At 64.3% G+C, this 26040-nt stretch overlaps 1 protein-coding gene across 7 annotated transcripts in view; it reads right to left on the bottom strand.

Moving 5' to 3' along the window:
- Positions 1-2368: 2368 nt before the first annotated feature.
- Positions 2369-26040, bottom strand: part of TSNARE1 (t-SNARE domain containing 1) — a 91271-nt gene continuing 67599 nt past the window's right edge. For 4 of the 7 annotated variants that reach the window (XM_047725836.1, XM_047725834.1, XM_047725837.1 and 1 more), the window contains 5 exons: positions 21459-21617; positions 13355-13480; positions 12113-12185; positions 10291-10749; positions 2370-4051 (listed from right to left, as the gene is read on the bottom strand). In XM_047725836.1, coding sequence (XP_047581792.1) covers positions 3453-4051; positions 10291-10749; positions 12113-12185; positions 13355-13480; positions 21459-21617 — 1416 coding nt within the window. In that variant the 3' untranslated portion in view covers positions 2370-3452. Of the gene's footprint in view, positions 4052-10290; positions 10750-11135; positions 11963-12112; positions 12186-13354; positions 13481-21458; positions 21618-26040 lie in introns of those variants that run through there. The other 3 variants (XM_047725838.1, XM_047725833.1, XM_047725840.1) reach the window with 3 other exon arrangements.

Here is a 26040-nt window from a genome sequence, read left to right as displayed (position 1 = left end):
AGGCTCCCTCACCTGGGAAGGCAGCGTGGCGAGGGGACAGGGTGAGGGCCTGCGGTCCTGACACAGACTCCAGGTGTCACCCCTGCACCCCAGACTCGTGTACGAGGGTGCACAGAGGTGACCTGCAGGTCTTCCCGATCCCGGCCTATCCAACCTCTGTGCAGTCGAGCCGCAGACCGGCTCCTGTCATGGCCACTGACCCCTTCTAGATGCCCCACACTGGGACCGTTTCTTCTCTACCCCACCGGCCCTTCTGGATCCCTCCTCTGCCATCTGTCAGGGCAGCCTTCCCGCTCTCCTCCTCTGCAGGACTGCTCCTGCCTTCTCTCGCTGCCCTGTCCCCCTCCTCCCACACAGGGTCCTCAGAGCGCTGTCCCCTCTATGCCCCTTCCCTCCTCAGGCCCCACAGCCCCAGTGACCCCTGTGCAGGGACAGCCCGCTCATGCACCTGCTCCCGAGCACCCCACTGCTGGGCTCAGGGTCACCTGGGACGGGACCCCAACCCTGGCTTCACCCCTGACCTGCTCGCTTCCATCCGGAGTCTGTGCTAGGGAGTGTGCGAGCAGGACAGGCTCGAGGCCGGTGGCCGAGCTCGGCCCACTGCGGTCCCACCTGGGAGGGTAGCCGTCCTTTCACTGCCTCCTTCCCACGCTCCCCAAGATTTCTCTTCCCAGGACACTCTGACAGCTCCTGTCTAACCCGAGACCGCAGCCTTTTCCGAGAGGCCCTTCAGGCTCCCCTGATGCATCCCTGAGAGGAGGTTCCAGAGCCCCAGGGGTGAGGGCGGCACCTCAGAGCCACCTGGGCTCCCCTGTATGCACGGCTAGCCGGGGCTCTACTCTCCCTGGGGCGCGGCCTGGCCTCCTTGTGCGCGCCGACCCGTGGCCTGCTGACAGGCCTCCGCTGTCCCCATCGTGCTCCTCCCCAGGCTGTGTCTGCAGCACAGGGTTCCGGCCACAGAGGGGGCCCCGGAGCCTCAGAGGCAGACAGACCCGGGGGCACCAGCTCTCAGGCCGCGACTCCAGAGCCCACAGCAGGGGTGGAGGCTGCTTTTCCCTAAGCTCAGCCCTGACTCTCTGTCAGCCCCTCCCCTCCCACCTGCTCTCCGGGGCTCACTGACACCTGCCATGTGGTCTCTAGGGCCTCCGCCCGCACACCTTCACCAGCAAGGCCACCCGCTGCCTTCGGGGGCACGAGGTCCTAGCACGGACCCCCGGGCCAGGGCGACCAGCTGCCCATTTTCACTGCCAGCCCACGGGATGGGACACAAGCAGAGACGTCCTTCAAGGAGTGGACGTGCTTTCTTAATCCTTCCTCTTCCTCCTGCCGCCTGGAACCTGTGTGCGGTGGGGGAGGTCCTGCAGCCAGCCTGGGCCACGGGCATGCGACGGAGCAGCGCCCACAGGCCGCGTGAGCCCGAGGACCACAGAGCCGCGTGAGCCCGAGGACCACAGAGCCGCCCGCTGCAACGACTCACCAGCACGGACTGCTTCTAAGTAAGTCATCCCGCCCGTGTTCTCCAAAACATGCCATCTGGGCGTTCTGTCGGATGCGGCCAAATCTAGTTCCAACTTAACACAGGAAACACTTAACCAGTATGTATTTACTCCTTAGTATTGTTTTCTACAGCCGACCACGAGCTCTGCGAGGACAGGCTTCTGGTCTGCTTTGGTCACTTCATCTTCAGCACCTAGTACGGGGCCAGGGCCAGAGGAGGCTCGTGGTAGATATTACAGAAATAATAGGATCAGGGCTCAGGGTAACCCGGGTTAGGGCCCAGAATATAACTAGGATGAAGGCTCATAGTGTGACCAGGTTCAGGGCCCAGAGTGGGACCAGGGTCAGGGCTCAGAGTGGGACCAGGATCAGGGCTCAGAGTGGGACCAGGATCAGGGCTCAGAGTGGGACCAGGGTCAGGGCTCAGAGTGGGACCAGGGTCAGGGCTCAGAGTGGGACCAGGGTCAGGATCCAGAGGGTGACCAGGCATAGGGCTCAGCGAGCGACCAGATCAGAGCTCGGTCTGAGACTGGAGATGTCAGCCTGTATCACAGAGAAGCAGTGCTCATAGCCAGTAGGGAGGTGAATGACAACCCAAGGGGCATCTTTTAGTGGACGGGAACCATCCATCCCCTCCATCCAGAGCGAAGATTAACAAGGCTTGAGAGCTGGCATGAAGACCGACCTGAGGTTTTAGTGGAAAGAAGGCTTCCCAGGGAGGGGCCGTCGGAGTGAGGCTGCCATGGGCAGCGAATGGCATCATATGCCCTCACAGGAGGAGGGGGGCTGGGATGGCGGCAGGCCACGTCGCAGGGAGCAGCTGGATAACTGGCTGAAGAGATCAGGCTCTCTTCTGTAGACGAAGTTACTGGCATGCTGCTGGGCCATGGCGAAACAGAAAACCAGTGGAGGGTCCCGCCCAATGTGCCAGTGACACTAGTCTTGGCCCTCCTTGATGCTGGGCTTCCCTGGGGCCCGGGAACGAGCACACCGTCCCACCCGCGCCAACATTTGAGGCTCCCACTTCTGGAGAAGACTTTTATCCACAGCGGTCAGGAGAAGGAAGCTGAAGGGAGATGGGCAAAGGGCACACGGCCCAGGACCAGTGAGGACCTGGGGTTCAGAGAGCCCTGCCCTCTCCTGCTGGCCCCTGCGGAGCTGTGTGGCTGCAGCCGTGTGAAAGGGCCAGGGGCAGACACCAGCTCCCTGAGGGACCCTAGCACGGGTGCGGCAGGTCGCACATGGAGCAGATCTGAACACCCAGCCAGTGCTCGGGGCTCCCTGCCGGGGCTGAGCACAGCAGCCCGTCCGCGAGAACAGCACTGGGCTCCGTGTCATGTGTTGGCGGGCATCATCAGCACGGTTACTGCCTTTTTTTTTTTTTTTGTTATTTTATGCTTACATAAGAAAAATAACTTCTTTGCGAGAAAATCAGTAGGTACAAAACAGCATCCCACCCCATACAGTACCAAGTCACACATACGTGTCCGTGTGTCTATCACACCACAGATCTAAAACTGGGAGAAATGACAGCAGGCCCGCAAGACGTGGTTCCCTTGGCAGGATCGTGGAAAGCGTCGGAGCGCGGCCCACAGAGCCCGTACAACCAGGAGGAGGAGGAGGAGGCTTGCAGGACGGCTATCCAGGTCGGGGACGCTGTACCCCCTGCGGCTGTCCTCCAAGGCACGCAGCCCAGCCGGTGAGGATGGGAGTGGGGGCTGGGCTCGGCCCCGCCCCTCTGCCTCCTCCAGCCATAAGGTCCCTGAGTAGACGTCTGCCCAGGACTCATGCCCCAGCCCCAGAGCCTTTCCCTGCACGTCGCTGAGCCCCACAGACAACGCCCGTGAAGGTGTCCTTCATCCTCGCTGGCTCTGTGGAGGCCCAGCTACGCCCAGCTGCCCCCGAGCCCACCTCCCAGAAGGGCTGGAGTCCCTGCTGTGTGCCGCCCTCGGGGGTCAGACCTCCTCCTCCACCTTCAGGATCATCCCTGAGAAGACCTCCAGGCCCGGGTGGGGGCGCTGGGGGCTGCCCCGGGAGCCTCTGCTGGGCCCGCGGGCCGCTCCGCCAGCAGGGGTGCCATCCCTGACAGGGGGCGAGGCTCCTGGCACGGGGCAGGCCTCCACCAGCTTCTCGAGGGTGCGGTTGAGGGCCTCCATGCCGTCGGCCAGCCTCTGGCTCTGCTCCGCCAGCCTCTGCAGCAGCCGGTTCTGCTGGGCCATCAGTGCGCTCTGCTGCTGGGACCAGTGGGACAGCAGGGCCCCCTGCCGCCTCTGCGAGTCCAGCAGCCGCTGCTCAAACTCGGAGGCCTCCCCAGCGGGCCTCCCGGGGGGTGGGGGTGGCGCGGTGGGGGGTGGGGAGGGCCCGAGGGCCCCTGGGAACGCAGCGGCAGGGGTCACGGAGGCCGGGGAGGCTGGAGAGGCCAGCGGGGAGGGCGAGGACGTAGGCGCGGGGATAGTCCCTCGTAGGTCCGAGGGCTCGGGTTCTGGCAGGCTCGGCCCCTCCAGGGTCCGCAGGGGTAGCCACAGGCCGCTGGGGACATCATCGTCCTTGTCTGCTGGTGGAGGGAGACATGAAACGTCAGCCACCAGCAGCCATGATGGGGCGACACATCGGAGGGGCGGAGAGGTGACAGAAGGGGCCCTCTGCACACAGAGCTACTTGGGTCTCCCAGTGCCCTTCTGTGGCGGGCAGCAGCACCCACACGAGGAAACTAGGAGGACTCATGGGGTGAGTCTTCCTCCAGTAACACTGAGGTCCTAACCTCAGCCTGGAACTGTGAAGCCTAAGTGCCCTGTTACTTGTCCATACGTCCAGCCAGCTGGCCGCTGTCGGTCCACCACCCCGTCTGTCCATCTGTTCCACCACAATACCACCCACTCATCTACCTGCCCGTCGATTTCTTCATCCAACATCCAACCATCTTCTTCCTTTCTTTTCTCCTCCTTCCTTATGCTCATCTGTCCACCCACCCACCCATCCCCCATCCACCGTCCGCCCACCCATCGCCCACCCAACCATCCTTCCGTTCACCCACACCTCTGTGCACCCACACAATCCTCCATCCTTCCGCCCATCCAGCCCCAACCATCGATCTCCAGGCCCTCCCACGAGTGGGTGTTCCGGGAGGAGGGGAGGGTGCACCAGAGCTTCCCCAGGGCGGCAGGACCAGTCCCGGACAGGAATCCAAGAGCCTTGGAGGCAAAACGGCTCCGCCTCTTGACAGCTGCGCAGCTGTGGGAAGCCCTGCTCCTCCCTGGACCACTAAGCCCCAACGCCTGGATGTAGGGACGTCACCTTCTCTCTCGTCAGGTGGAGGGGGGACACTAGCCAACTTCTCAGGGAAAACCTGGACCTGAGGCCTGGGCCTGTGCTGTGTAGTGTGCTGCCCGCCAGGCCGGCGTTTAGCGGAAGGACGTTCCCGTGCGGCCGCCATGTGTCTGTGCCTCCCATCGGGGCCTGCCTCGCCCCACCTGTGGCACAGGCGTTACCGCTCCGCAGCGGAAATGGGGTAGGGATCGGGTCACCAGAGGGCAGGGTCCAGTGGGCTCCCCGGGAACGGGACGGGGGTGGGGCTCTGGGCCCGATGAGGAGCCCCCTGGCGCCACCTCTGCGTCCTCCTGCCGCTCCTCCTCCTCACGGCCCGGTCTTCGCGTGTCCTGGCACCTGCCGATCCCGCTGACGGCCGGCCCCCGCGGTTCCCAGAGGCCGCCACCGGCCGGCTCAGTGCTTCCTTCTCAAGCTGCCGAGGTAGGGAGGGCGCCCGCAGGCCCTGCCGTTGGAACAGCTCCCGTCCGAGGGACGCCGGGCCCTGAGCTTCAGGCAAGTCTGCCCTGCGTGTCATTTGAGACCTGCACCTTCCACTCCGGGAGGGCCCGGAAGGACCAGGCCTGGCGGAGAGGCCCCAGCTGGAGGGCCCGGCTGCTCTCCGTGTGCTGCTTTCTGTGGGGGCCGTGGGCCAGGTAGTGAGCCCCGAGCTGGCGCCAGCCTGCCTCCGCTCCCATCCTGCGGACAAGACCTTGGCCCAGCCTGGTTCTTCGCCCGCTCTCACGGGCTGCTGACTGTCCGTCAGCCCGACTTCTCATTCCAGGGCCGCCGATGCAGGAGACGGGACGCCAACACCAGCTGTGACTTCCCGGAGACCCCAGGGAACGAGGCTGTCATCCGCCTCGGTCTCCGCAGGGTGCTGCGCCCTGCTCCCACCCACCGCGGCCCCCGCACGGGGCTCGCACTCCAGCCCCCGGGTCCTGAGCCGGCCTGGGTGGCTCCCCCTTCCGCCTCTGAGCGCACCGCCCCCTCCACCAGGACAACCACTACTTGGCCTTCAAAGTGGAGCGCGCGCCCTCCCGGGAAAGTCTGCCTGCCCCAGCGGTCCAGAGCCCTCCTCTCACTGGACTGGACCGTCCACTCCACCCTCCCCCGGGGATGCCCCCTCACGGAGAGACAGGCTCTACAGTGTCCATCCCTGAGTGTCAGAGCCCAGCGCGGAGCAAAGGGCCAGTGAGTGAGTGAGGAGGGAGTGGGGGACGGCTGCCGGCCCTCCTCCCATCTGCATCAAGGCCGAAGCCTGCCAGGCCCCATCAGGTGCTCACACAGCAGCGGCCGGTCGCACAGAGCCCGGCCGTCAGTCCCCGGGGCTGCTCGAGCCCCATCGCAAGAGGATGAGGGCCTGATGTTTGCTCTCACTCCCTCTGAGCAGCCAACTTGCCCCAAGCCAGGCTCTGAGGGCTCTAAGAAGGGGCAGCCCATCCCAGCCTCCAGACCAGAGCCCGGCCAGAGGCAGCCCCGAGCCACACGGGGGCCTCGGTAGCTGGTGCAGGCAGGAGGGTCAGAGGAAGGGGACAGACCCCAGCGACCCAGCTTGCCCATCTGGGCACAAGAGACACCATAGAGCTTTCCGGAGAGACAGCCTGGCGATCATGCTCCTGGGTGCCCACAGCAGTGAGATCCCCCACACGGGCCCTGTTCACACTCACGACCAGTTCCCTGCCTCCACCTTCCACAAAGCCGGCTGGGCCAAGGCTGGGCCGCCTGCCTCGGCAGGGGTGCAGACGCCGCAGCCCTACCTTTCCCCTCCGCCGCACCAGTCCCCCTTGGCTCTGAGAAGATCCTGTGGGCGCGCCCTCCCAAGTACAGGGCAGGGCCTGGGCCTCCCAGGCAGACGGGACGGAGGAGGCCAGGGGCCAGCCGGGCCCGTCCCTTCATACTGACTTACTTGATGCCGGCTGGCTCCAGCCAGGAGCTCGCTGGCCGCCTCTGTGTGCGAGGACGCAGCCTCAAGGCTGGCTTCAATACTATCTGCAAATCAAGACAACAGAAGGAATTACAGATTGTGACCCTGAGGACACCCCAAGGGCGAGCCCTGGGGAGCCCAGGCCCAGAGATGGGGTGGGGTGGAGGGCTGCTGCCCCACCCCGGGCTCACGGAGGCCCCATGCTGGCATTACTGGAGGCCAGGCGAGGAGGCCAGCCTCCAGAAAGGCAGAGGCCATAGGGATGGAGCGCCGGGCCACCTGGCTGGCGTAGGCACTGGCCACCAGAGCCATCAGGAGGTGCCCCTAGGGGCAGGGGCAGCTCACTCGGGAGAGGATGGAGGCCAGCCCGGATAGAGGCCTGGCCCTGTGACTCCTCTGTGCCCTGGGCCAGTCCTCCTGCTCCTGACCACGGTCCCTGCCTCCAAGAAAGGAGCAGGGGACCTGTCTCTGTGGGTCCCGTGGAGCCACGGGGAGGACCCCCTGCCTGGGCTGGGAGCGAAGGCACAAGGGGCCAGAAGCACTGCGCTGGCCCAAGGTCTCCGGACCGTGGCCGATCGGCTCGGTGGTCAGTGTGGGGCCTCAGGCACGCGCCGGGTAGGGGTGTCAATGTGGCGCTGAGCTGTCCCACCGGCGGCGCAGTCAAGCCACCCCCACGCGCCCCAGAGCAGCCCCAGGAAATGGAGCATTCCACGCCGCGATCCCAGCGGTGAAAACGCGCCTAATTCATAACTGGACCCACTCGGAGCTCAAGGCCGGGCCGCAGAGACACGCAGCACGATGGTGAGTGAAGACGGCGACATCCTCCACATGAGGAGCTGGGTGTGAATCCTGACGTCGGATGGGTCTACACCGTGCCCTCCTCTACCCCCAGGGATCCCGGTAACGCGAGACGGAGCGAGAAGGTGGCCGCAGCACAGGCACTCTCCTCGCAGACCAGCGGCCGCGACACCGGCTGCCGTGAACACGCAGCTCCTCCTCCAAGGAGAAGGAGACGGACTCCAAGCTCAAAGGAAGCGGAGGGCAGGGACAGCCCGAGTGCTCTCTTTCATCTCCCCTGCACCGCGACAGGCCCAGCCCGGAGCAGAGCGCAGTGGCAGGGGACGCCCAGACGAATGCAGGCACTGGCAGCGCCCAGCCTCTGCCCGGCGACGGCTCTGAGGGGCTGCTGTCTCCTCCGGGGTTCCCTCCCCCAGCCCCTCCAGGCTGAGCCCCACTGAGAGGAGAGGAAGGAGGGCTTTACCTATTCTCGTGCTGGGGCACCCCTGCTTCTCCCCCACCTGCAGCACTGACTGCCCAGTGGCCATCCAGGTCCCTGGTCCTGCCTTGGCCCCACTGATGTGCCAAGGAGCCACCTCGCACCCCGAGGCCTTGGGCAGCGGCAGCCCCGCCTTTCTCCTGCGGAGGTTAGAGACGGACACCCAAGACAGGAGTGACTACCTCCACGCACAGACAGACGGCAGCATCGGGGACAAAGCCTGGGCTGCCCTGCACCCTGCTCTCAGGCTCCAAGAAAGCCCGAGTCTGGTCGGCCTCCAGCACAGGCCCTGGGGATGCTGGGAACCAGCTCTGATGGCAAGCGACGGCCTGGAGACACGAGCGAGCCCAGAGCCAAGCCCACCTCGGGCCAAGAACGAACGTGCCCAGCCCACAGAGCGCTCCCCAGATCGGACCCGGCTCTGCCCTGGGCTGCTATACTAAGCAGACCCGCCCCCCATGGCCGGCTCCCTCCCCAAGGGGCTACTGGGCAGCCCCCTACCACCTGGCCTGCTCACTCTGATGCTTCATCTGCCCTGAACCACTTCTGCTCCCTCCTGAAGACCCCGGGTTGGTCGGGGCAGATCTACAGGCACCCCCCGCTCACCCCCACCCCCGCGCAGGGGCTCTGCTCCGGAGACTACAGGGCGCCCAGACTCTGGGCCAGGCCTGCAGGGGAGAGAACCTCCTCCCAAACGCTCAGAGATAGCAGGGGTGCACCTCAAGGCACAGAGAGCTGCCTGCTCAGCCTCCTGCAGAGGCCCCCAACTCTGCAACGGGCTATCCACAGCCTGTGGCCGCGAGGAGCCCCTGCAGGCCTCCCCCTGCCCAGGCACCGGCCACCGCTGACCCAGACAGAAGAACTAGTGTAACACGCCACAGTCGTCTCTGCCATCACCTCCCACCCCAAATCAGGGTCTACAGCCACCTCCCCGACCCACACTCAGCCCTGCCAGGGAGGTCCGGCCCCAGGCCACTCCCTCACCCTCAGTCACTTGGCGACAGTCAGCCCAGGACGCACACCCCCAGGAGGGGCTCCCATCACTAAGTCAGCTGCCACTATGACGGAGGTGAGCCCGGGGCCTGCACGGTCTAGGGAAGGGGGCTCCCAGCCCAGCCACGCAGACAGAGATGTCTGTGCTGGACTGGACCCCACCATGAGCCAGTGTGCTGAGCCAGCACCAGCGACCTTCAGGAGCAACACGGTCACCAAGTTCCTGCCGGGCTACAGGGCTGGGGACTCGTGGGGTGGGCCCAGGCACCCCAGTGTGCACCCCAAAACCGGGTCTGGCTCTGTCTCTAGCAGAATGTGGCGGCCTCCCCTGGCCTGAGAGGGGCGTCCCCCTCTCCGCGCCGTCCCCCAGGCCCATGAGCAAGGCCAGTGCCGGGGAATGGCATGTCTGCACATGTCTTCCGCCGGGCCTGTACAAGCCGCGCCGTGGCCACCCGCCGGCGTGCCTGCATGCAGGCTGAGTCCTGTGCTGCACTGTGTGGCCTTCAGGAGAGCTGGTCCTGCTCCAGGCTTTGTCCCTAAGGTGCGTCCAACAGCTCCTCAGGAAGCAGAGTCCGTGTCGACTGAGAGCAGGGGTGCAGCCGCCACGAGCAGCCTGACTGGGACATTCCGAGGCGTCTCGAGGAGGAGGAAAGGCAGGAGGCATGGAAGGCAGTGGTGAGCAGAAATCCAAGCCAGCACCCCTGGGGGCCGGAGGAGGCTGTGCATGGCAGGGAAGACCCCATCGTGCCCCCTAGACCTTCCTTACCAGGTACAGAAACTTCCAGCAAAGGGGGGGCCCTACAGGCGGGCACATGGGCTCAGAGTCAGGGGGTCAGTGTATCCTGGGAAGCGGGGAGCCACTGGAGACTGCCCTGGTCTGGGGGCTGAGTGACCCCAGGGAGAGGAGCCCCCATGATGAGCACATGGGAAGGGGCGGCCCCTCCTCCACACCGGGAGAGTGGCACCAGGTCGGGATAGGGAGGGAAATGTGGCCCCTTGTCCTCTGCTCCCTGAGCCTCTGGAGGCCCTCGGCTGTGCTAGGTCATGGTGGGGGGACCCCCAGCAGGGCTCCCGGCTTGGGGCCAGGAGGAGCCTGGCTCTGATCCCCAGCTCCTCGGCAGCCCAGGTGGACGGGCTCCGCCCTGACCCCAGGCTCAGTTCCCCAGCTGGAAGCAGAGAGCTACCACTGGGAGTGGGCAGACCTACAGGCCCCCAGCCCTCCCCTGAGGGTCCCACTCCCTAGGGCCCTTCCCCGGACCCCCAGCACGGGGGCAGGCCCAGGGGGTTCACTTACTTGGCAGGGGCTCGGCGGCCTGGCCCTCGCCTGCGGGGGCTGGGGCTGAGAAGGTCTCGGCCACCATGCGCTCGACAGGGGTGAGCAGGAGGCCGGGGGCCGGCGGGCGCTCGGCCAGCTTCTTACGCACAGCCCCGCGCAGGTCCCGCCACTTGTGCTTCAGGTCGCCCAGGTCGCGCCGGCAGTGGCCCAGCGCGTTCACCGCCTGCAGGATCTTGTTCCACGTTCGGTGCTTCCGGGAGGGTGGGCCCCGCAGTGCCCCGAACAGCAGCGGGTAGTGGCGCGTCACCCTCCGTACCAGCACCTCCGTCTCCTGGGGGCTGAAGTTGGGCTTGCGCGTCTTGGTGCGGGAGTGGGGGCCCTGCCGTGGGGACGCACAGCCCAGCCCGGGCAGCGGGGCCGCCACGGCGGGCTCAGGGCTGGAGCTCTGCCGGCACGTGGCCTTGCTGCTGCTGGACCCTGGAAAGGCAACAGAGGCTCAAGGGGCAGGCAGAGGCCAGTGGCCAGCCAGGGGGGCGGGGGGCAGGCCCCAGCCGAGCGACACCAAGCTCATGGCCTCCACTGTCCCTGCAGAGAGGCACACGGGCCCCTGCCCATCATCCAGCACAGTAAGACCGCCCACAGCAGCACACGGTGGGGTCCTCAGGTCTCAGCAGCTCTTGGCCCCTGGTGCTCCACTCCAGGTGCCCCAAGGTCCCTAGGCCCTGACCGCGGTGGCCGCAACTCAGCCCTTGCCTGCCCCTCCTCCCCTCTGCACCTGGCCCTCCCAACTAGTCTGTCCCTGGGATTGAATGACCACCTGGGTGACATCTGGAGTAGACAGAACACTCAGCACACCCCGTCCAGAGGCAGTCGAAGAGGTAGTAACAGTGGCCACAGCCACACTGAGGCCGACAGGGGTGCAAGGCAAGAGAACATGCAGCCCAGGCAGGCAGGGGTCTGGGGGGAGCAGCGCGAGGCCTGCCAGGGCACCCACTGCACACCCCGGAGCACGGCCCTGCACGCAGCACAGGCTCAGAGAAAGAGTGAAAGGCAAGCATGCTGGGCAGCAGGCCCCGCACTCCCCAGTCCCTTCCTCTTCTGCGGGTGCGGCAGGGGGATGGCTGGGCTGCCCTGCGGGGAGCAGGACACAAACAGACCTCAGAACCTGGGAACGGAGCGGGTGACAGAGGCTGGCTGGGAGCTGGCAGTGCTGGCCAGTGGCTCTAGTGCCAGGAGTCGGCCCTATGCTTCTGGGCCAGGGACCCACGGTTCCTATTACCTGCCCCCCATTCCCCCGGCCTCCCAGGCACTCAGGGCTGTAGCCGAAGAACCACGTGGCCACCTGGAGTGGAGAGGACAGGCTAGGTGGGGCCGACTTCCTCACATGGAGGGAACACAGAGACCAGGGCCAGGTCCCCCCCGGTGCCCCCACCACACCCATTTCCTGAGACATGTAACCCCCAAGGCGGCTCTGGGCTCCGTGTGTCCAACACTCTCTGCTGGGTCACAAGCTGCAGCCTTGACCCCTCCCCCACCCAGCACAGTCTGCCCTCACCCTGGAGAGTCCTCTGGTAGGAGGAAGGCCAGGGTGGGAGGCATGGAGGCCCAGACTCCACAATGAGCAGAAAAGGTGGGCCAGCCTCTTGCAAGAGCCTCCCCAAACCCAGCCTTCCTGAGGGGCTGGGGACACCTGGGGACACAGAGAGGGAGGGCAGCAGAGGCTCAGACCTCTAGAACTGCCCTGGCTCTCGTTTGTCGGGGAGGCAGCCCTGCCTACACCTGGGGGGAAGGGCACATGGCCATGGGGGGCAGGTGCTCAGAGGGTAGCACGGGTACCCACCGATGGCATCTCCTTGCTCTGACACCATGGAGGCCAAGTCCTTGATGATCTGATTGACATCCAACAAGTCACTCTGTGGAAACAAGAGGATGGCCATTAGGTGCAGTGGTCAAGGGCACAGTCATCAGGGAGTGCTGGGTGAAAGCCAAGAACCAGGAGCAAGCCTGGGCCACCCACCCCCGAGCCAAGGCAGAGGGAGATCTGGGATCTGAATATTCTTTCCTGGTCTTAAGGCCAAACCCCGAGGTCCCTGGGTATCCCCGGGCTGTAAGGCACCTCACTGGGTAGAGATGACCAGGGCCGGCCCCTGGGGCTACTACAGTCAAGTGCAGAGCAGTGCTGCCGGCGCCATCTGCAGCTCCTATAGGCCTGTCAGCCCGTGGACACCTCGCTCCCCGTACTTGCTCTCGGGCTCCTCGAGTAAAGGAGGGTATCTCTCCCTCTCCACACATACACAATTCCTGGCACAAACCAGCACACAAGTGCTGCTCGATATATCCTGGAGGAGTTGGGTGGACGGTGGGTTGACAGGGGGATGGATGGAGAATGGATGGGTGGAGAGATGATGGATGGACACATGGATGGACGAGTGGGTGGATGGCGGATGGATGGATAGTGGATGGGTGGATAGATGGATGGTGGATGGAGAGTGGATGGGTGGATAGATGATGGATGGATGGATAGATGGATATGTGGATGGATGGTAGGTGGATGGTAGGTGGATGGGTGGGTGGATGGGTGGGTGGATGGGTGGGTGGATGGGTGGATGGATGGATGGATGGGTGGGTGGATGGGTGGGTGGATGGATGGTAGATGGATGGGTGGATGGATGGGTGGATGGATGGGTGGATGGATATATGGGTGGATGGGTGGGTGGATGGATGGATGGATGGTAGACAGATGGCAGATGGATGGATGGATGGATGGGTGGGTGGATGGATGGCAGATGGATGGGTGGTGGAAGGTGGACAGACAACGGACACATGGATGGATAAACAGTGAATTAATGGGTGGACAGGTAGACACACAGACGGATGGTGGATGGTGGATGGATGCCAGTCCCATGGAAAGACTGAGTAGGCTTCATGAAGCCAGTGAACATGGTAAGGAGTAGAGATTTGGACCAGGAGGATTTGGGGCATCCCACGTAAGCATGTCTCACGTCCTCCGTGTGGCCCAACTGTCTTATCTGCATTTGCCAGCAAAGTATCAGGGCCGCTGGTGAGGGATGTGGCCACATACCCGGAGCAGTGTTGGGGGCACGTCACACAACACTGTCGTACTCGGCAGCCCCTCAGGCCAGGTCACAACGGCCATCCGGCAGTAAAGGTTGTGTACACTCAAAGGGGTCCGTGACCTGCAGGGCCTCTGAGAGAGAGGGATGGCTGGGACTGGCACCTGTGCCCACTGGCTGCAAGGCCACACTTTCCTTGAAGGCCACTTTGCAGGGCACAGCTCCTCCACCCGCCAGCCAGGTGACTGTGCACAAGACCATTCACCTCGGGGCCAGATTTCCTCATCTACCATGTAAGCAAAACCAAAGCTTCCTCCGCAGGGCCAAGCACAACTCAGGGAAGAGTCCTTCAGGCCAGTGAGAGGGGCAAGGGGTCAGGAGTGGGAACCCGACCCCAGGCCCACCCTCTCTGCAGCTCATTCTGGAACCACAATCGATTTCCACAAGGGTCATTTCACCACTGCAAAACAGGACGGGGAAATTCATTTCTTTTTAGGAGTGTTCTGGGAAATGAAGCAATTAGCACGATCTTAACCCTATGTGTACTGTCGATCACAATTCAATTATGGGTTTAGCCACAGCGCAGGCAGACAGCCACTCGGTAGAAACAGCCCATGACTGGGGTTGCGGCCCACTGGCAAGCCTGTGGGTCTCGGCTCTGCAGGATGGCAGCATCCATCCATCCACCCATCCATCCATCCATCCATCCATCCATCTACCATCGGAGGATGCTGGGTGGCCCTGAGCCTGGGCCCTCTTCTAAGCTTCCCATCATCCCAGCCTTCTGAGTGAGGCCATCAGCTGGGGAGCCCAAACCTAGGCTCTACCCTAAAGCCGAGACGTCAAGGTCACGAAACAAAGGCTGCAGGCTCCGAGGGCCTCGGTCACACTGCTTCCCTGCCCAGATTTCCAGTTTCCACCTCAGCCCTGTCAGAGGCCCGGCACAGGCCATCACACCCAACCTCCAGCTTGGTCACCAAGGCCTCCCTCATAGAAGGCTTGTCAGGGGGCCCTGAGCCTGGCCCTGGGTGCACCTGGACTCTGGGACTCGTAGGAGCCTTTCTAAGGTGACTCGGTCTCCCCAGACTGTATGTGAGCACCCCTGCCGGTAACCCCACTTTGAGGACTGGGGAGACAGGGAGGCCAAGTCACCAAGAGGTCAAGGATCTCTCCCGAGGACACGAGACTAATCAACGTTGGCGCCAATCATGCCCGAGTCTGGGCTGGCCTGCCCCAGGCCACTACCCAGCCAGACCTCACTGCTTTGGGGCACCCTGGCAGTCACAACACCAGGAAGTCTGTACACGGGGGTGTCACCCACATGGGCAGGACTCATGGACATGCACTCCATCACTCGATCTCCTCCCACACACGGCCACAGCTGGCCTAGGGACCCAGTCTCCCTCAGCAAAGGAGCGGGCAGGGAGGGGTGCTGTGGAGCAGGTGTTCCACGGCCCCACGTGCTTCTGCTGGTCTCTGCCAGGTCCGAGGACCGCAGGAACCCAGTGGGACGACAGGGATGCTGCGAGGGGCCGCCCTCAGGAGGGAAATAGACTATGGGGAGGGGCTGGTGAGCTTGGGGCTGCAGACCCCTCCCGGACCCCCAGGCAGCAGCCCCCTGCAAGCCCCCACCTACGCCCCCCCACACACAGTGCCAGGGACAAGTGGGGAGGGGGCCCTTTGGACGGCTCTCCACCCAGCGTGCCTGGCTCCGGGGTGTATGCCTCCTGCAAGGTGCTCCCAGGCACTGAGGCCTCCTGGGGTGTCTGCACCGTCTGCAGCATCGATGGGGCAACGAGACAAGGCTGGCTCTGGGGACAGAGCTGCTAATTTGCCAGGAGGGAGGGCCCGAGAGAAGAGGTGTGGACGGGCGGCCTCAAGCCAGAGGGAGCATGCAGAATGGGAACATCTGGGCACAGGCCACTGGCAGGTACGTTGTCCCTCTGGTCACTGTGCCCAGACTCCTGGGCACACCTTGGTTCCTGGAGAACAAGGCCAAGGGCAAGTGGGACCCAACTCCTGGGCTCCCCTGGAGAATACGCCAGACATGTGGGCCCCCCCAGGAACCCTGGTGGGAGCCAAGTTCCAGCAGAAGCCTGGTCCTCGTTCTGGGGTGGGGGGCTCGGAGCCAGGCTGGTCACGGGCCTGAGAGAAGGTGGGCCCGCACTGGGAGCCCAGAAGTCCCCCGGAGCTGCCCCAGGACGGCGCCCTCCAGGGACGGCAGGCGGCGCCAGCGGTGGCCCAGGAGAGCAGGAGAGTGGGCGACATGGAAAAACTCAAAACACCTTCACTTAGTAAACGTTTAAATCATGCAATTATTTTCCTGATAGCTTCTAAAACTAGAACTCACTAAAAGCTCTCACAGAATCTTTTCTCCTCTTCTCCAGGCACCGCGGAGTAACAGCCTTGCACGGGGCACGGGAAAACCGCGAGGCATGTGCGTGTGCACCTGCGCGTTCCCCTGGCCATCCGGAACGAGAAGCAAGAAAACACGGCAGCACTTCGTCCATCACACGAGCTCTTCCGCCTATGAGCACGACTGTTCCAGTTAACGGAACGCCCAATTTCACAGATTTATTCACGGATTCATAGTCATCGGCCCCCGCGTCCCGGCTGTACTGTGCTAACCTCCAGGAAGGCACCCCGGGGCTCTGCCCCGTGTAGGCCCCTCAACCCGAGCCTCCTCTCTCCTGGGCCTGCCACGTAGCCACGGCAACAAAACAGTTCCTGGGCTGGGTCAGGCGACGCCGCCCCAGAGGGGAGCGGGCAGCGCCACCTGCACAGGTGAGATCAGGTGAGGGGGGCTCGGCAAGGGGAGCCCGGGGCACACCCAGTGGTCAGGCCCGGTGGGCTGCCCAGGCCAGGAGTGGATGGACACACAACTCAGGTCCCAGCTCCATTAGCCAGACCCGTGCCTGGCAAGCTTGCTAGGTGCTGGCCTTGGCTGGAGGCACGGCCCGTCCTGCTGGACCTCCGCGGCCGTGGGAGGCGACACGCTGCCCCACCCCCCAGACAGAAGAGTGGGTCTCAGCCAGAGTTAGGTAGCGGCCCCTGGGCCCTGCACACCTCGGGGACCGCCTGCACCCTTCCCCCGCCCCAGGGAGGCCGACAGAGGGGCGGGGATTGGACTGGGCCGCGCACCAGCACAGCCCTGCGCCTGAGTCAGGCAGCCCCGGCTTGAGGCCCCGCCCTGCCACCCTCGCGCTGCACCGCCCGGCCAAGTGACGCGGCTTCTCTCAGCCTCCGCATCGTCTCGGATAAAATTGGAACACAGGAGCGCTCACTCTGGCGGGGCTGTTGTGAGGGCTGATAAAGCCGCGTATTAACAGGCAACGGAGCCTCCTCGTTAAGTCCCAGCCCTGCTTGGGAGGCCCGGCACGTAAACCTTGTTCATGCCTCCACCAGCGCCCGCGTAGCCGCCTGCGCGCCATCCATCCCTCCGTCCCCCTCCATCCATCTCCCACCCACCTGTCCCTCATCCTCCAACCCAGCCATTTGTCTGCACGACAGTCATCATGTCGTGCGTCCTCTGTGGTTAGGACACCGCGACGACCATGTGCTCTGTTCTCGCAAAGAGAAAAATCACAAGATGGTCCGTGACACGGTACGTTCGACGACGCACAGGGGAGCCCAGAATTTCAGACGGACAACACCTGCACCAAGACCGGAAGGTACAGAGCAGGAGGAAGGTGCTGGAGTGTCTAGAGGAACAGGGTCCGGGCAGGAAGGTGCCAGCGGGTTCAGAGAGTCAGAGCAGCTGGCGGAAAGGGCCGAGGGAAGTGTGTGTGCTCCCCGGGTCGGCGCCGGAGGGCCTGGGGGACCCCCAACCCACCTGCCATGCTGTTCCTAGCGGCACCCCACATGTCTGCGCCGCCATAACCGCCTCGACCACCAGAGCCCAGGTGAGGTTGTGCGCCGTCCGCTGCTGGGTCACAGAAGCACCCCCGAGCCTCCCACTGGGGTGAACCCCTAGTCAGTTCACACCTGCCCCAGGCCCGGCAGGGTGTGAACTGGGGTGTGAACTGGGGCATGGGCCTCCAGGAGCTCCCAGGGAGGGGTGAGGTCGGGGCTGGGGGGCATGGGGGGCCAGCTGTGAGCTACACCCTGCCCACCCCTCCCCCAACCGACAGATCTGGCTCTGCCCAGGTGAGACCCCTGTAGGCAGCCCAGCTCTGAGGTGCACGGTCACCTGTGGCCTCACAAAGATCCTTTGGGTTTCCTTAAGCCTTTCAACAGCCTCCCAGACCACGGTCCTGTCTTACAGAGAAAGCGAAGCTCCCAGGAGACCCCTTGGTGCTCCCATGGCCAGGCAGCGGCATGGCCGGGGCTCGAACCCGGGCCAGAACCCCACTTCCCCTCTGCCACCAAGAGCTGCCAGAGGCCAGACGGCCCCTCCCTACATGGGGACAAGAAGTTCCGGCTACCACCACGCAGCCCCCCAGGCTCTGCAGCGTGACTTCCCTTTCTGCCAGGACCGGCCAGCTGCGCTGGTGGTGGCAGGCCATGCTGGACCACGGGTGGGCTTGGCCGCTGCTGTGAGGACACCGGACTAGCCACCCTCCCGGGCAGCCTCATTCCCGGGAGAAAGGAGAGCGGGGCATCCTGGCCTGTGGCCTTGGAGCACGAGGCCCTGGACACGTACCTTCTGCTCTTCTGGACAAGGGGCGCAGTCAAGGGTTTCAGAGGGAGCTGCCCACAGCCCGTCATCTGAGGGTGTCCCCAGCGCTAGGGAATGGGCTCAGAGAGGGGACCTAAGGCTGGAAGGGATGTGAGAGGCTGCGGCCCGAGGGGCCAGCTCTGCCCAGACCGGCCACGGCCTTGCCGGGCGCAATCCGCTGTGGAGAGCGCGGGACGAGGGTCCACGGTCAGTGGGAACAGGAAGTGGGGGCTCAGCCCCGCAGGCCAGACTCCCAGGAGGCGAACACCAAGGCCACAGAGAAGAAGGAGCTGGCTGCTGGCAGGCCTCCCACACAGCTGTGGTGGACCAACAGACCACCGAGGGCCGGCACACAGGCCTGGGGGCAAAGCTGCCCACTGCCGGTCACCGGCCAGCCTACGGTGTTGGGGGACCGGCAGCTCTGGAGGCAGCTTACTGGGGAGCCTCTGCGGTCCTGCTTCCTCCCACCCACACCCAGTTAAAGCCTGAGCTCTGAGTGGGACGTAAACTGCCCTTCCCGCTCTACAGCAGTCCTGATACCGAGCCCCTCAGGGCCATGGGAGGTCTGGGGTCACCCAGGTCACAGCCCACCTAGGACCAGTGTCAGGAAGGGGCCCTAGGCTCAGAGTCTAGAGACCAGCTGCTTCCCGCAAATCAGGGGCAAGGAGAAGCAGCCCCAGAGAGTCCCAGAACTAGCCTGGCAGAAGGGGGGGCTGTGCCTCAAGTCCCCCGCACTCCTTGTCGGAGGGGCCCATCCTCTGACTCCTACCCATGGCTGGACACGCCCCTCCAGATGCACCTTGCCCAGGACGAGCCAGGGCTCAGGCCACGTGGGCCCCAGGAGTTGGCCTCTCCCATCAGGAAGGGGGTGACGGTGTCCTGAGAGCCTGGCCAGGCCCCCTCCACAGGAGCACAGCCACCCCTGGGGCAGCTGCCAGGCACTGCTCTCCACAGGTGGTGTCCCCAAAGCTCCCCCTGCACACAGGTGCTTTCCTTCCCCGCTGCAGTCACACCTGCAGATAGTGTGGGATCCTGTCTAGGGCAGGGGTGTCTCAGGCGGGCCCCACAGCGTGGCCCTGCCGCCCTCCTCCCAACCCTCCACACACTCAGGCAGCTCTCATGGGAGTAGCCCAGCACCTCCCACAGGAGGGAAGCTGAGACCCAGGGAGGGCCTGGGTCCGCCCTAGGCCACTCCTGCTAGTACTTGGGGATGAGAGGGTTAGCCTGCAGCGTCCAGGCCCACGAAGCCAGGGATCAGGACAGAGGACGGCTGAGGTGAGGCCGGGGGTCAGCTGTGCCAATGCAGCCTGTAAGCGGCCCAGCCGCGCACGTCAGAGCAGGGAGGAGGGGGGCGGAGGGGGGCTGAGGGGGATGGAGCTGGTCTGAGCTGGGCTGAGCTGGGCTGGTCAGGTGGAGCTGGACAAGGCGGAGCTGAGTGGGGGGTTGCAGAGCTGGGGCGCGGAGGGTTAGTAGGGGTGGGGGACCAGGGTGGGGCAGAGCCGGGCTGAGCGGGGTGCGGCACAAATAAGCGGGGCGGAGCTAGGCTGAGCTGGGCACGGTCGGGGCGCGGAGCAGGGCGGGGCGGGGCTGAGCTGGGTGGAGCTGGGCTGAGGGGGGCGGGGCGGGGCGGGGTCACCCGTCCACAGGGCTCCGCAGGAGGAGCGCAAGCCGAAGAGCACGATGGAAGTGAGGGGCGGAAGGACAGCACGTCCAGCTTTGCGGGCCCGGGGTTTGGGCACGGGCAGGGGCACAGAAACCCCGCGTGGGGGCCCGGTTCTGGTGGACAGAAAGCAACAGCCAGCAGCCAGAGGAAGGGACAAAGGGAAGGAGGTGGGGGCACACTGCGCCCGTGGTAAGCAGCCTGCTCTGTTGCACAGGGAGGCTCTCTGAGCCGCCCACAGACGTCCCGAAGCGGCGGCCACACCCCTCCGCTGTCCTCTGTAGCTCTGGACAGACAGCGCCGGAGACCCTGAGCAGCTGGGCTCTGGGCCAGCCCTGTGGGGGCCTGGGGCAGCCCACCTGTCCCCCGGGGTCCAGCCTGTCCAGGCGGGCACTGCGGGCCCCTCCCTCCCTGTTTGCCCTGCGAGCCTCCGTCACCAGGGCCAGCCATGCAGTCTGGGAGACAGACCCAGACAAGGGCTGACCACGCGTCCACATCCCCTCTGTGCCACACGTAGAGACTCTAGCTTCCGCATGCCTAGCCATAGTGGTCCCCTCTGCTGACCACCCCAAGACTCTGAGGGCCACAAAGGGACTGGCTGAATTCAGGCAGCTCCCACACTACCCCAGGTCCTAGGAGGGCCCGGGCCCCAGGCCCCTCCCTCTCAGCTAAGGTAGGCTGATGAGCCCTGGTAAACCCACCCTCTGCCTAGTGACCATACAGAGAACTAGAGCAGGGCCCAGGCCTGGGCTGCCCAATGCAGGAGGTACCCTACTCAGGGGCTCCTCGGAATGCCAGCCTGGAGGCCCCCCCTTCATGTTTGCTCTCAGAGGTGGGTGCTCACCTGCTCAGGGGTTCCTGGCCTCTCCCAGGGGCAGCCCTTGCCCCGCCCATGTCCTTATGCCCAGGGCCCTGCCCTCAGCTCCCAGCACCCGGACAAGGCCCCCTCCTCAAGCACAGCATGGCCCCCCGCCCCCACCGGGCTGCCCAGCCTCCCAACCTCTGCCCCTTCTCCCTACTACCCACAGACAGTGCGCTGGAGAGGCTGCTGGGCCCTTCCTACAGGGACCTGAGTTCTCGAGCCAAAGAGGAGCCAAGTAAGTCTCCCCGCCTCTCAGGACCCCAGCACCCCGCGTCTTCAGGGGCAATCGCGCTCGGATCCCTTTCTCAGCTGCTGGTGGAAAGCCGGTCTTGCTGTGCCAGCAGACAGGGCTCCCCGTGTGTGTGCGCTTGGTCCTTCTCTGGATGTCTCAGCAGAGCGGAGCCCCTGTGGCCCCGTGCCGCCTCCTGCCCAGGCCACAAGCCGGTGGACCTTCCCCTCCGGGAAGCAGGACAGTGCGAAGGGACGGGTCTTCACGGAGGTAGAGGCTGAAGTGGGGAGGGGGCCCCAGAAGTAAGAGGGCTGAGCTCCGCCTCCCTGGGGGGGGGGGCATCCACCTTCTCCCACGGTGGACAGCAAACACAGCAACAGGTTCTGTGCCGCTGACTCAGTTTACCAACTTGCCCAGGTTCTTGTTTTTCTAGAAGAAGCTACTTTCAGAGAATATGCATCCAGAAACGGAGCCTCTGGAAGCAGCTCCAACGTCCCAGGCAGAGGCAGAGACGGAGGCTGGCGGGGGAAGAGAACACACCCACATCTGCACACGGGGGCTCGGGGGGCTCAGCCCCACTGTCCGTGGAGCCAGCATCCCTGCTGCGCTCCCGATGCACTTCCAGCACCCCGGGACAAGAGACCAGTAGCACCGTCACTCACACAGTCCCACTGCCCACGCACACCTCGCAGGCTGGTCCTCACCTCGATCCGCAGAACGGCTTCCTCGCGCAGCCGGATGGCCTCCAGGTCCTCCTCCGTGATCTCCGGAAGTAGCGCCTGCTCCTGGCCCTGCCACATGCCGTCACTCCCGTTAAAGATCTTTTCATCATCAGGCAGCTCAGCAAAAGGGGCCCGGGGACTCTGCCGGCAACAGAGATAGACCAGTTAGCGAGGGTGCGCCGGGCTGCCCACCAGGCTCAGGCCACAGGTGCTCCCCGGGCTCAGGGCTTTAGGCACCAGGGGCCTCCAGGGGTCTGCAGGGCCCCCAGCCCGCACTCTCAGAGGGGAGAGGACCCACAGCCACGGGGCCTTGCCACGTGGGGCCACTAAAGGGACCAGGGTCCAACAGACGCCCCCAGCCCACCTCGGGCCACCCCAGGTCTGGCTTCGGGACGCACTCAGCAGCCCCCCGCTCCCCCCCCAGAGCCCTGCTGGAGTTGACTCCTCATGTCCCCAGCTCCTGGTGACACCCGAGAAATGCCCCTTCACACATGGACACAAACGCAGCTCCTCACAGTGCTGTGAGCCCACCGTAAGTCCACTCTGGGGGCGGCCACAGGTCACAGGGTCTAGCCACCAGGCAGGGGCTGTGGAAATGGAGGTGTGGCCACCCACACAGCAGGACACGCATGCCACGGGGGACGGTGCATCCCGCACACACCTTCACGGAGACTGGACCCTGGGGGAGGGGTGCCAGGGAGGGGCCTTTTATGTCTTTCCATTCTGTGTCAACTGCTTTAATTTACCTGATCTTGGAATTCAATAAAATGTGGCTTTTTCCTTCAATTAACGATCTACTCTCTGATAGGACTCTGAGTACAAGTGAGTGGACGTGCAGGGCTGCCTGTGAGGGGCTGTCTCCGCACTGGGCACCCCACAGGGGTGAGGGAGGGTGGGAGGCAGGACCGGGTCCCACTCTGGAGCCGTGGCTTCACCCGGAAAACGTGCAACAGCAAAGACGACCGCCATGCCCACCTCAGCCCCTCCCCCATCAGAAAGCCAAGCCCTGGCTCGCAGCCGCACCCCACCCCCAGGTCAGCCAAGCTCGGCTTCATATCAGGGCTGGGTGTGTGTGGGTGTGTAGCTATACGTGTGTACATGTGTGAGTGTGTGTGCGTCTGTAAGAGAAGGGGATAGGCATCACGAATGGCTGGAGGATCGGTTGAGCCATCTGGAGACCCCAGGCTCCGTGCCTCCCAGTATGGCCAAGCTCCTCCCACCAGCTGTCTCTGACACCTCCGACCACCCTGCAAAGAGCCCAGAGCCCATTTTACAGATAAGGACATTGAGGCCAAAAGGCCAAGGAACCCAGAACAGGCAGGATGTGAAGCTGGGGCTCCAGGCTCCAATTCCAACACAGAGGAGCTCCAGGGCAAGAAGCCACAAGGACAGTGCACCTGAGACCAGGGGCGTGGGAGGGGCTGCCCTGGCCCCCTGGTTGGAGCAGCTTCCTCCCCAGCTGACCCTGTCCCCCGGGCTGCACCCGGGCCTCCTCGGCAACTCTCCTGCCCTCACTCCGGCCCCAGGTGCTGGTCTGAGCATAACACCCTTCCCCTGTCCAGAGATCATGCTGACACAGGAACAGAGGACAGGGTACAGCTGACCCCCGCTCTCCCAATGCCGGCCCGAACCCTGGTCGAGCCCCCTCCGTGTGTCTGGGCAATGCGCCGGGACTGAAATGCAGGACTGGCCTTCCCTCACAGAGCCTCCCTCCGCAGGCTCCGTGTCTCTAGGACACTCCGCACTGGGTAGTCCAAAAGGAGGCTCTGGAGACTACCACCGGCCTGTCCACTCTCTTCCCTTCGTGACAAGACCACCTTCCCATGCCACTTGAGGCCACAGGCAAGGGTGCTGGCCAGGGCAGGGCCCAGCATGGCCCCCAGCCAGGCAGCCGTCACGTGGCCTCGGCAGTGGGGAGAGCACCACCCCTCCCACACACACTCCCGGCCCCTGCTGGCCCACCCTGCGCCAGCCCCGGGGTACAGCCGCAGACAGCCCTGCATGCTGACAGGCTTGGCTGGGCACAGAAACCAACAAGTCACAGAGACAACGAATTCAGCCCAGTTTGGACAAAGGCCTGCAGAAGGCCCTGTGCCCGTGCAAGGGCCAGCCCCGGGAGCCACGGCAGGGACAAGGCGGGAGGCCAGCGCTCCTCTCTCCAGTGGGGCTCACGACCTGTAAGGTGGGCATGCTCACACTGGGGTAAAGAGGGTACGGTGCGGGTGCCCCAGGGGCATAGAGAGGCCCCCACTAACCCAGCTCTGCTTCCAAAGCCAACGTTCTGCCCCCACACCACGCTACAGCGGGCGGAACCTCTTCCCCCAGCGTTGGCAGACGCCTTTACAGAAATAAATACGTGGAGAAATGAACATAAAATAAAAGATCTGCAAAATCTGTTGACAAGCGCTACTGGTCCAAGGTGGCAATTACCACCTCCCCTTCCCAGTGTGGGCGGACGGCAGCGGAGGGGGTGGCACAGAGCCGAGCCATGGCTTCTGGCCCAGCACAGCAGGCTCGGGGCCTCATTGTCCTGGGGACAAGGGCCCCACAGCCCCAGGTGCTCAGCACACCGCTGTGCCACTGGTCAGACCCATCCGGCGTCCCTTCTGGGCGCTGCCGGGCACCCTCGCTCCCGCCAAAAGGGACTGAGCGGGGGTCTCCTCGCTGAGCACTCACACCCCGGCCCAGATGGCAAGGCCCAGGGCGCTCGCTGGCTGTGCCACCTGGCAGGTTCCCCAGCCTCCCCCAGCCCCCGGCACCCTCGCCCAGAGCCAGGGAAAGGAGTGAGAGGAGGAACCACCTCGCTGTGTCAGCAGGTGCACGTGAAGATGACGCATCAGCAGAAGCCACAGGGGAAGCCGAGGGACCGCGATGCCCCCAGAGAGGGGCATGAGTGCCACCTCTCCCAGGGGCCTGGCCCAGCTCATTGGCTCCAGTGGGAACGCCGCCTGGGCACGGCGTTCAGAAAGCCTCCCAGGTCTGCCCAACAGTCCCCGAGGGCCCCTCGTCTGTGCACCTGGGGCCCGAAAGACAGAAAGGCTCCCCGAAAGCACGTACCCTGGGAGGAGGGGCTGGAAAAACCGCCGTGACGCCTACAGACCAACTAGCAGAAGCACTCAGATGCTCCTGACACCACAGCCGCCTTCCCTGGAGGCAGCCTGGCAGGTGGAGACAAAGGGGGCCTGCATGTCCTCACCTGCACAGGTACAGCCCGCCCCTCCCCCAGCAGCTCACAGCAAAACAGAAGACAGGGCAGCAAGAAATGGCTGGGACACCTGATCTCCAGAGAGCACCAGAAAGCACTCCTTTATTCTCCTTACAAAGGCCCAGTTTGGGGATTAGGGATTTGCTGGCAAGCGCTGGGGCCGGTGCGGAGGAGACAGCCCTGTGATGGTTTTCCAGCACAAGAGGCCGCCAACAAAGACGGCTTTCTCCTCCCTCCAAGGCCGACGGTTTGGGTCCCACTCTGTAAGGAAGAAATGCACAAACCAACGTGACCGCTGGACCGCCGGGCTGAGAGCGCTTTCCCGTGAGAAGAGCGAGGCGGGAGGAGGCACACAGGCTCCCTGGGTTCTTGGGGACTCTGGGAAAGGGGCCCCTTTCCTGCGCACTCCGACCCGGGGCTCTGCACAGGAACGTCCGTGACCCTGGTGGGAGGGCAGGGGTCAGGGCGCGAGCCAGTCACGGGCTTGGGAAAACTGCTTTTGTTCAGCGGCCCAAGGCTGGCCATCAATTTCTCCAAGTAATAAATGACGCCGTTTGTTAGCAGGTGGAAGTGCCGGGAGACGTGTCAAAGCCCAGAATGTCAGAACCGGCATGACCACGGCAATCCTTCCCCCGACACCCACCCGAAACAGCAGCACTGGGGCCCAGAGGCCAGGGGCACCCCGCCCTGTGCGAGGACAGTAGGATTTCCAGCCAACACACGGCGGTCTGGTGGAAACATACGCCAAGCCGGCTGACGGCAGCACAGACCGTGGACTGTCCCCAGCGAGGGCCAGGAGCCGGCCCAGACACACCCAGCGCCACCCACTGGCTCCGCTTGACCAGGTCTGAGATGGACCGTGGACCCGACCTGGAGGGCAGATGCCAGACGGCTGACCTGCTCCCAGCTGCGGCCGGCACTTGGCTCAGACGGGAGAAGGTGGTCAGTGGGCACCCCTCACTCCGGCCAGGACCGCCGGGCCTGCAGACGTCGCCCCAAAGTCTGCGAGATCAGTGTCGCAGCCACGCTGTGTTAAATAGGGTAGTATGTCATCTCCCTGTTCGCGGTTTGCAGAATTCCTGGAAATAAACTCATCTCTCATAGTTTCTCAGAAACACTGCTGACCGTTCTCTTCCTTTTTTAAAAAAATGTGGCTGAAAGGCAGCACATCTGCAGTCCACTAATCAGACGTGCACGGTCTGAATTCGTACAGAAGAAAGACCTCAGGCATGACACGGAACCTCGCCAGGACCCTGCCACGCCCCTCCAGCCCCCCGCCATCACGCTGCCTCCAACCAAGCGGAATGGTCTGGCTTCTAACGTGCCCATCACTGTGGCCTGGTTTTGACCTCCCTCTGC

The sequence above is a fragment of the Lutra lutra genome, chromosome 4, assembly GCF_902655055.1.
Source record: "Lutra lutra chromosome 4, mLutLut1.2, whole genome shotgun sequence".
In the NCBI taxonomy this organism is placed as follows: domain Eukaryota; kingdom Metazoa; phylum Chordata; class Mammalia; order Carnivora; family Mustelidae; genus Lutra; species Lutra lutra.
Note: the sequence above shows the minus strand (reverse complement) of the source record. Positions and strands in the feature narration are given on the sequence as shown.